The following is a 10921-nucleotide window of genomic DNA, read 5'->3' as shown; positions in this document are numbered from 1 at the left end:
TATATATATATATATATATATATATATATATATATATATATATATATATATATATATATATATACCATGGGTTGATAATAACAAATTTCCTATTACATACTCCTAATATATACGACAACTATAGTAGCTATAGGGCACAGAGGTACATTCTTGATTCTATCAGAATCTATCCATGTTGTGTCAGTGTGCAGCAGCTAGCGTGCGGCAATTCCAGCGTGTGTTGTAGATGAGCATTTGGACGGCATTTACAGGAAATTGTCGGCAATAATAGGTGAAAGAGAGTAGAGAACTTTGGTAGTAAATAGATTTCGTATTTATTTAGCATTATATTTTATTGAAACGCTCCAAGTGCCGCAGATGGGGTCGTTGTCGTATCAGGTACTACAGATATACCCGAGGTAGTTTTAGGTTGTTTAGTATTATGTTTATATTTTTATATGAGGTATGTTAATTTTAGGGTTAGGGTTAGGGTTAGGGTTAGGGTACACTTCTGTAGTACAAGTCTGGTACACTTTGTGTATACATATACGTACCTCGGGGCTCGGGTACATATTTGTAGTACCTGATACGACAACGACCCCTTGAGCCCAAGTGCCTGTGTATATATAGGTACATGATAGAGAGCCCTCTCACAATAACAGTATATACTACGGCATAGTCTTACATTGCAACCCGACATATAAGTCATCATCATCATCATCATCATCATCATCATCATCATCGCATCATCATCATCATCTTCTTCTTCTTCTTCATCATCATCATCATCATCACCATCATCACTTTACCCCTAACCCTAATTATAACCCATAACCCTATAGCTAGCTCATGACTTTAATCCTGAATTCTAAACCCACCCTAAACCCACGATCCGGTGTCCTAAAGCACGATTGACCCAATTACTGAATAAATATTGCATACCACAGAAGGTTTAATGTTGGTATTCCTAATATCTGTTATTTAATTGACGTTCGTGTGTCGGTGCAAGCTAGGATGCTTCAAATCCAAAGCAACCCTGTCACTGAGGGTAATTTTAGACAGTTTTAATTTTAAAATTTTAAGACAGTCAACTGTCTGTTGTTGCTGCTTTTTGTTGGTTTTGTTGTTATTGCTGTTGTTTTTGTTGTTGTTGTTGCTGCTGCTGCTGATGTTGCTGCTGCTTTCGTCGTCGCCGTTGTTGTCAATGTTGGTGTCGCTGTTGTTATGGTTATTTTTGTTGCTGCTTCTGCTGGTACCACGTACGTCCATGAATATCACGCGTCATCGTGACTAATATTATTATTCATCTGAGTACAGCACTGCAGTTTGCCACTGCAAACAGAGCAGTGTTGGCCAGTGCATGAGCACCGCTGACGTTTCAAGATTGAGAAGAAGGAAGCAATAATGTTCACACGTAAACATTGGGACACGTAAACATGCAGGTCACCTACCTCGCATATATGTTATCTTGTTTTTCCCAGCGCGATCAACTACGCAGTCTCTATCGCTCCCTAGCTCTCTCCCCTCCGCCCCCCTCTCTCTCTCTCTTCTCTCTCTCTCTCTCTCTCTCTCTCTCTCTCTCNCCCCCCCCCCCCCCCGTACTTCAATCAATGCCGCCCCAGCCATGGACGTGGGTAACAGGGGTGTCGCTTTTTGTGTCCTGGGTTGCTTTTTTTCTTTTGCGTGAATGCGTGAGAATGCGTAGGGCATATAGCATGAGAATGGGGAGTGCGGGAGAATGGGGGCAGATGCGTCAGTCCCGCGAAATGCAGAGGGTGGGACTGGGTAGGTCTGCTAGCAGAGTAAGATTTAAACTAAAGGTGCAATTTTATTTTTTCGGGGTGCCTCAAATGCAGTCTAAGACATTCAACATTTTAAAGGGATAGTTTACTCTAGGTTCTAGGGTTATTTTCAGTTAATTTAGGTTAAAATTACGCTACATAAAAAATTTCATGGTTCAATCACCATTAGAAATATTATTAAAAACTGTTAAACTAACGACTACAGTTTGATTACAACGACGGTGGCGCCACTCAAAGGGCATGATCTGATAGGTTGCGCAAAACCACTTTTGAGCCAAGGGCTACAGACCGAGCGTGTTTCTTATTTATTAATTTAAAAGCAAAAGTATCTTATAAACGACATATAGTTTCAGTTATATTATGGATAAATTTGTCCTAAAATGAACATTGTTTGGTTAAATAGCATTTAGGTATGAATATAATTGCACCTTTGTGATTAGCCCTCGGTCTGTAACGTGCAAAATAAGTTGGCAAATACGCAACTTTTTCAGGGTGGCAGCACGGTTGCGGGTGTCATGGCGCCGTTCAAATTTCGTAGCGTTGATGTGTAATACTAATCGTGTGATAATAATTAAATTAGGTATCTGGTGACAAATACATGTGGGAATAGACGATTTGTTATACAGTGAGTACAGTTGTATGCAGTAAAATCCTAGAGTCTACTATCCCTTTAAATTTTTTATGGGGGAAACCCCCAAAACCCCCCTCTACCTCTCTCCCCCGCACCTGCCTGCAGAATCCACATTCATGCCTACTGCACGCCTTTGAATCCACCATGTGCGTTTTCCCCCAAACTGGCCATTACCGCCGTTGTCTAATTTTCTCTCAGAAGAAACCCTGCAATGATATACAATTTCATTCGTAGAATATTATCACATATAAGTATTAGTAACATCAATTAGTGCATCACGTGATAAATCGTTGAAATTCCATTGGATAACGCAGCATGCAGGCACTATGAAGCGATAGTGCCCGCCTGAGCGGGCACTATTGCTTGTGCGACGCATTGTTATTATAACGCATTGTGTTCACGTCACGAATCTCCTGCGTCTGGGCGCCACGCAAAAGTTTCGAAGGGCGGTTGTGTTTGTGTCGAACGTTTTGTTACATCGAATGCACCGGCAAATTAGGGAGTATAAAGAAGGTATATAAGCATGAAAAGTAGATTGCATAGTCAGGTGATGCACTAAAAACATTAATGCCTGTTGTTGGGGGCACTATGCTCTCATAGCGTTGCTTTGGGAAGGAATAGGACTATTCCTTCCCTCAGCAACACTATGAGAGCATAGTGCCCTCAACAGCAGGCATTAATATATAATTATTGTATCCCCCGCGACGTAGTCGGCGGGGATACTATGGTTTCATGTCTGTCCAGCCGCCGCCGCCGGAGACACTCCCTTCTGCTCTATAACTCGACCCCTAATTGACCTAGCATGACCAAACCAGGTCACTGCGACCTTTATTTGACCTTGACATTGACCTTGATCATATTTCCCTTCCGCTCTATAACTCGGCCCCTAATTGACCTAGCGCTACCAAACTTGGCATACTTACACATCTTGGGAAGAAGGTGTGTCGCGCACCGAAACCAGGTTACTGCAACCTTTATTTGCCATTGACCTTGACTTTGATCATATTTCCCTTCTGCTCTATAACTCGACCCCTAATTGACCTAGCACGAGCAAACTTCGTATACTTACACATCTTGGGTAGAAGGTGTGTCGCGTACCGAAACCAGGTCACTACAACCTTTTTTTGACATTGACCTTGACCTTGACCTTCATCATATTTCCCTTCTGCTCTATAACTCGGCCCCTAATTGACCTAGCACGAGCAAACTTCGTATACTTACACATCTTGGGGAGAAGGTGTGTTGCATACCAAAACCACTAAGGCAACCAATTTTAACATACTTGCACATCTCAGGCAGATGAGTTGTGTAAGAAACCTTTGTCTTTGTGACTTATTTAACTTTACCTACCTTCTACGTCCTTACAGAGATATTTCATTCATACTAGATCACGGGGGATACATGTAGTTGGCGACAACTGCCCTTTCTAGTTCAAATATGACCTCTCCTTGCAAGTCATCTGTGAAAATGAAAGGTTGGCTACACAGTAGTGTGAGTGTTTGCTACATCGTTATGGAGCAAACGATAAACTGTCATTATAATTACGATAGCTAATAACATGAAAATGTGAATGAAATGTCTAGAAGAATAAGCATTTTTAGCTCAGCTGACGAAGTCAGATGCAGCTTGTAGAAGCGCATGAATGTCCCTCCGTGCGTCCGTCCGTCCGTCTGTACGTCCGTCCGTGTGTCAACAGTTATGGCACAAATCTTAACCGCTCGACGTACGGTCTTGATATTCGGGACGTGGGGGGGGATCGCAAAAAGGACTCGGTATGTCGAATTTGGGGGTCAAGGGTCAAAGGTCAAGGTGTGTCAATGGAGGAGGAATATTTCCCCCGGGAATTGCGGCACAAATCTCAACGGCTTGACCTACGCTCTTATAATATTCGATGTATAGTGTGATGGGGAGGAAACCCATCACCAGCGCGAAATTGGAGGTCACAGGTCAAAGGGCAGTGTGGGGAAATGTCAGATATCAGACATTTTCTGAGGACATGCATGGTCTAATGGACCGAGTGGAAAACTTTTTTGTTTCAGCGCTGACCTATCATTTTTATCACTTTATTGAAAGGCCCATATGAAATGTGCTTTCCGCTGACGTGCGAAGAGTAAGTGTCTGATAACGTTTTGACCTTCAAGAGGACGGGTAAACACGGATTTGTTGACTGACATTAACAAAGGACTGAACTGCTTTTGCTATTAAAGCCCCCTCCCCCTCCCCTTTATGCAGTTATAGCATAGAAAAATGGATTTGACCACATCATACCAACAATAAATTTTATCGTATGCCGACTCAAAATCACAAATGGCGCTTTCAAACCAAGTCCATAATTAAAACTAAAGGGCGTGCAATTCTGTGTGGTATATATTATTGAGTTTTTATGTCAATAATTCGGAGCACTTTCTGTCATTGTCATTCTCGTGTTACTATCTGACTGGTAATCCACAAGCTTCTCTAATAACAGACTTTATGCGGCATTAGTACTATGTACACTCCTGTTACGCTAGTATGTACGTCTGTGTTTACACTCTGACCTGATTTCTACGGTGCGACGGTATGCATTACTGCACCGTGATAGATGTCTCGTGCTACCGCGAGAAAGTCCGAGAGATGGCAACGGTAAACATAAACAGAATGCAGAATTGTAATCGTGCAGGGCACTGCAGGATTTGGTGAATACGAAGGTTCTAAGATATTTTATCGTTACTCTAGGCAATTGCTGTTACACAAGCAATAATGGTAGGTATCATGATAGTGGGGAAAACACTGTAAAAATCTCTCGCAATAGTTACTTTAACACAGCTGTATCTTTATTACTGTACTACCGGTATAGCAAAGCCTATCAGATTTTAGATCTGTATTAGTAGTATTCTAGATATATTCTCTGAGCGCGAACGCGGTGGCGGGAGGCCGCACTTGATTTGGTTGCCAGTGAGTTTCTCAGAAGAATACCCGGCTACAGTACACCTCTGTTGAGCGCCGTCGCTCTGCGGCACTTGTTTAATTATCATTTTTACTTGCAGCATACTGTTAACTAGCCATGCAGGCTTCAGCGTCTAACATAAATTAAAATAAATTTCAGGTGGTAAAGTACTAGCTGGCACGTGGAACTGGTGTCCCTAGTACCTACACCAACTAAACACCTTTACCCATCCACGTACTGCACTGTCCTGTCTCACTTGATGTTAGATCTAAACACCTACACTAAATGAATAATATATCAGAATTAGATTCAATATGGATACACCACTTCTTGCTAGTTCTTTAACCAAGTTGTTTTCTACACTTTCTCCTATTCCACTATTCTGTTCAAAACAGTTCAGGACTGCACTGGTTAATTTTTGTCTTACCACCTTTACGCTTCAGCGCAGGTTTAGCTGCCGAGTTGCGCGTTGCACTTGGTAAAGCGGGTGGAGCATTGGGAAGCGGTGGTCCCCAGGCATATTTAAGTGGATGTGTGTATGCTTTGGCAATCCTCCAGGCTTAATCACTTTATTTGTCTCCTTTCCGATTTGCTTCCTGGCCTTGGACTTCAGCCTTTGTGCTATTAGGAAAATAAACTTTTTCAGCGATCTGTTGGACACTGCATTACAGAAAATGTGAATACGTGGAGAACAAAGCTGATTTCGATTTGTCATGCACTATATTAAAGTAACCATCGCGAGCGTTTTTCAGTGTTTATTCTCACTCTCATGATGCCTACCGTTGTTGCTTGAATAACATTAATTGTTTGAAATAACAATAAAAATTTAATGTCTTAGAACCTCCGTGAGTCCGTATTGACCAAATCATGCACGATTACAATTTTGCGTTCTCTTTTCGATTTTTGCTGTAATGTCTCGGACTTTCTCGCGGTACCGCGAGACGTCAACAAGGGTGCAGTAATGCAAAAATCGCACCGGAGATATTTTTGGTCAGATGTAAACACAGAGGTGCATAGTAGCGTAACACAAACAGGAGTGTAATTTGTAATCTCATAAATATTAGTCTTCAAAAGTCCTCGGGACTATAACGGAGACGGAGAGAGAAGTGGATCAAATCGATACTGCGTACGGCCTGAGCGTACGGCCAGCGAGAATACTTATCACACACAAATAGATTCCCCTTGGCCTTTGTTTTAATTATGTGCACTTGTTTGAAGACGCCATTTGTGATTTTGAGAGTCGGCATACGATAAAATTTATTGCTGGTATGATATGGTCAAATCAATTTTTCTATGCTATAACTGCATAAAATCTTGGTGTTTTGAATGTTGGTATAATCAGTGATATTTCCACTGTCAGGTGAGACTATATTCAGCTATATTTAGTTTTTCTGAGCCAAAAAACTCACAATACACACTTTAACATCGCAATCAACTATACATGCCTTCGTTAACATCAGTGTGCATTTTAGGTAGATGAACTGCACTGGACCCTCACGCAACAGAAAGACGCACAGTGCGTGCCTACTGTTGGGAGAAGAATGTCAGACCTGCATGCTGCCTGTTCACGTGGGGACGTTGAGAAAGTGTTAGAACTTTTGCGAGGTGGAGCGAAAAAATCGTGCGTGAACGTTCGCAAGGAGACTTCTCTCCATGTCGCATGCGCACTTTCGCGGAACAGGGCAGAAGAGAAGATGGAGATTGTGAAACAGCTGCTGCTGCATGACGCGCCCCTGCAAGAGGAGGATGAGCGCGGGCGAACGCCTCTCATGCTCGCCTACGATACAGCCAGCGCGGATGTTGCAGCCGCGCTGCTAGACAATGGAGCGGACCTCCGCGCGCGTTACCGTGGCGACGGAACGATGCTGCACGCAGTCGTGGCCGGCGGGAACGCGCGGGTCCTGTCGCCGGCTTGCTCTGGCCAGCTGGACATCATGCGCCTGCTACTGGAGGCCGGCGCCAACGCCAACGCCACGGACTCGTGCGGACGGACCACCCTGTACCGCGCGGCTTGCTCTGGCCAGCTGGACATCATGCGCCTGCTACTGGAGGCCGGCGCCGATGCCTATGCCACAGACTCGCACGGACATACCCCCATGTACTACGCGGCTTGCTCTGGCAAGCTGGACATTATGCGCCTGCTACTGGAGGCCGGCGTTGATCCAAACACCGCGGCCTCATACGGAGAGACCGCCCTGTGCATCGCGGCTTGCTGTGGCCAGCTGGACATCGTGCGCCTGCTACTGGGGGCCGGTGTAGATCCAAACGTCGCCGAGACGAAGACCGGGAACACGCCGCTGATGATGGCGGCGTATTCGGGCACGGAGGCAGCGGTGCCGATGCTGCTCTCACACGGCGCCGACGCCAACGCCGCGGACTCGCAAGGACAGACCTCCCTGTACTACGCGGCTCGCTTTGGCCGGCTGGACATCATGCGCCTGCTACTGGAGGACGGTGCAGATCCAAACGTCGCCAAGACGCACACCGGGAAGACGCCGCTGATGATGGCGGGGAGTAAGGGCGAGGAGGCGATGGTGCGGATGCTGCTGTCACACGGCGCCGACGCCAACGCCGCGGACTCGTACGGAGAGACCTCCCTGCACATGGCGGCTTGCTCTGTCCAGCTGAACATCATGCGCCTGCTACTGGAGGCCGCAGCCAAGCCCAACGTCGCCGATATGTACAGCGGGGAGACGCCGCTGATGATAGCGGTGAAGAAGGGCGAGGAGGCGGCGGTGCGGATGCTGCTGTCACACGGCGCCAATGCCAACGCCGCCAACTCGTGCGGACAGACCTCCCTGTACTACGCGGCTCGCTCTGTCCAGCTGGACATCATGCGCCTGCTACTGGAGGTCGCAGCCAAGCCCAACGTCGCCAATACGGACAGCGGGGAGACGCCGCTAATGATGGCGGCGTTGCGGGGCTCGGAGGCGGCGGTGCGGATGCTGCTCTCACAGGGCGCCGACGCCAACGCCACGGACTCGCAAGGACAGACCTCCCTGCACTTCGCGGCTCGCTCTGGCCGGCTGGACATTGTGCGCATGCTACTGGAGGCCGGCGCCGACCCCAGCGTTGCCGCGACAGAAAAAATGGGAAGTTTCACCGCGTTGCACTACTCCTGTGATCGACTTCGAACCGAGGTAAAACTACGGGCGTACGTTGCGAATGATTGAGACCGAATTTTAGCAATGTCCTAATGTATTTTCTTATAGATGGTAAAGGTAATCAGTAATAGTAATCGGTTAACAGTTAATATTAGCTATGTTAAATTTCACCGCATTACACTACTACTGCAATCTACTCGGGACCGAGGTGAAACTGCGGGCGTGCATTGTGAACGACGGAGACAATTTTAGCGATGTTCCAATGAATTTTTGTCTAGATAATAAAGGTAATCAGTAATAGTAATCGGTTAATAGTTAATAATTTAATAATAGTAATAATTAGTAATAGGCAACTGTTGCAACAGTAATAAATTAAGGTAGTATGCTCGGAGAAACATGTTCTTTAAGGAACGAACCTAAAATCGGGTTGTTAACGATCCTCGTTTCTTTTGTTCACACAGATGATTACTCACCTCTTGAAACACGGAGCTGACCCAAACCTCGTCGATTGTAACAAGAGGACGCCGCTCGCTATAATAGGCAGCCAGGCGGAGTTGAGAAGATACAACATGCGAGCAGCACTTGTGGCGTCAGTGGTACAAGCGGCTACAGCTCTCCTACAGACGTGCGAGTCCGCCGGCGTACTTCTACAGGTTAACACACGTGACAGCAGGGGCAACACCCCGCTGCACAGCTTCTGTACGGCGATGCTCGCATGCGAAGACGATGTTTACGCGCGACAGAGGGAAGGATGCGTACAGATAGTGCATGCGCTGCTGTTCAACCACGGCGCACACGTCGACGTGGTGAACGCACTGGGAGAGACGCCATACAAACTCTGGCGCCGGATTTACCCGACGCGTTTCCGCGGCATCGTGGAGTCGAACGACGAGATACATGGCAGAATGAGCGCGCAGTATCATTCGCTGAAGTGCCACTGCGCACGCCTTATCGTCAGACACAGCATTGCATACGAAAACAGGCTGCCTTCGAGTCTCATAGAATTTGTCAGTACACACGCCAGTGCTGTAGTTGAGTCCGCACCCCTCGAGTCCGAGTCCGAGTCCGAGTTCGAGTCCGAGTCCGAGTCCGGGTCCGAGTCCGAGTCCGAGTCCGAGTCCGAGTCCGAGTCCGAGTCCGAGTCCGAGTCCGAATCCGACTCCGTGTTTAATTTTGATTAAAAAAAGAGGGCACAGACCGACAAGGCCACTCACTTCTATGTGTGTTTGTTTGAAAATGGGGGGGGTGGGGTGTCTCCTGCCCCCGGGATCTGTCACTTGTGTATATATACACGTTAATGCACGATGCATACAATATCATGCAAAACGCATGCTAGTATAGCCGCACGCGCACGTCTAGTGCATTGTGCATTATGCATTGTTTACGCTACGAACATTTCTATTGTATGTAGATTAGTGGCAATCATCCGACTTATGAGATTGATCTGGGACAAAATCGTAACAGTGCATCGTAGACATTCGAAAGTGTATAGTCAGCTGAAAACACAGAGACACGAGTCATACGAGACGTGTCAACGTAAAGGATTTATTTGTTTTACGAGAATGACACTGCTTGTTGAACCAAATGAGCGAGTGCTATATAGTACCTTCGAAGTGGTAGAAGAAGAGAAAGAAGTGGCAGAAAAAGCGCAAAGGGACGAAGTGACAGCTCAGATTTAAACCAAAGGGACAAGAATCTTAATTGAGCCATTGAAAACGTTACAAGATTAGGCGTGTATCTAGAAAACCTAGAGTTTTATTTTTAAGTTCTTGTAAACTGCGTGTTACAATATGTACAGTTGTGTACTATGTATGTAGTGGCCTCGACCCAATTAGTCCTCGAGTCCAAGTCCGAGTCATTGTACTCCGAGGCCAAGACCGAGACCGAGACCAAAGAAAACGGTCTTGAGGCCGGTCTCGATGCCAAAACCGGCCTCAAAACCTACAACACTGGCACACGCTAGACCAACGCAGGCGACACTAAGCGCGTTAACCGAGGAAGCCCATGTAGAATCGGAGATGCGATAACCCAGAAGATAATTATTATCAATACTTTGTAGATCTATGTTCTAATTGTTGTACGTGTTGGCAGACGTGTTTCATTGCAATGTAAAATCGAGTATATGTAGTAACACTATTCAGTTTATATAGAAATGTGTAGATTATCGGTATGATGCCTTGGTGAATTGGCGCGATTTAATAACCACAAAGTACAAACGTTAAAAATTTGCAAATCATTTTGCTCTGTAAAAAACTATAAAGGCTTACCTATATATTCTGAATATTAAAAATAAACAAACATAAAACATAACTATTTTACCATGAAATGTATGCAATTCGGAAAGTACTTATTACCACAAGAATCACATATTTGATGTGCTCCTGCTACCACACCACCAAAAAATATAATCATTAATGACCCACTGTTCAGACGAACCTCTTGTCATAAGGTCATAAGGTAGGTCGTAGGTATATATATA

The 10921-nt window shown here is 45.5% G+C and overlaps 1 protein-coding gene across 1 annotated transcript; it reads left to right on the top strand.

The window, feature by feature from the left end:
* The first annotated feature begins 7434 nt into the window (after positions 1-7434).
* On the top strand, positions 7435-10405 carry LOC106807795 (putative ankyrin repeat protein RF_0381). Its single transcript, XM_014810249.1, has 4 exons — positions 7435-7671; positions 7963-8274; positions 8904-9453; positions 10278-10405. Exons 1-4 carry the CDS (start codon positions 7435-7437, stop codon positions 10403-10405), a joined length of 1227 nt encoding a protein of 408 aa, XP_014665735.1.
* Positions 10406-10921: the final 516 nt, after the last annotated feature.

Source organism: Priapulus caudatus, unplaced genomic scaffold (genome assembly GCF_000485595.1).
Source record: "Priapulus caudatus unplaced genomic scaffold, Priapulus_caudatus-5.0.1 Scaffold235, whole genome shotgun sequence".
Lineage (NCBI taxonomy): Eukaryota > Metazoa > Priapulida > Priapulimorpha > Priapulimorphida > Priapulidae > Priapulus > Priapulus caudatus.
The sequence above is the reverse complement of the archived record's forward strand: the minus strand, read 5'-3'. Positions and strand labels throughout refer to the sequence as shown.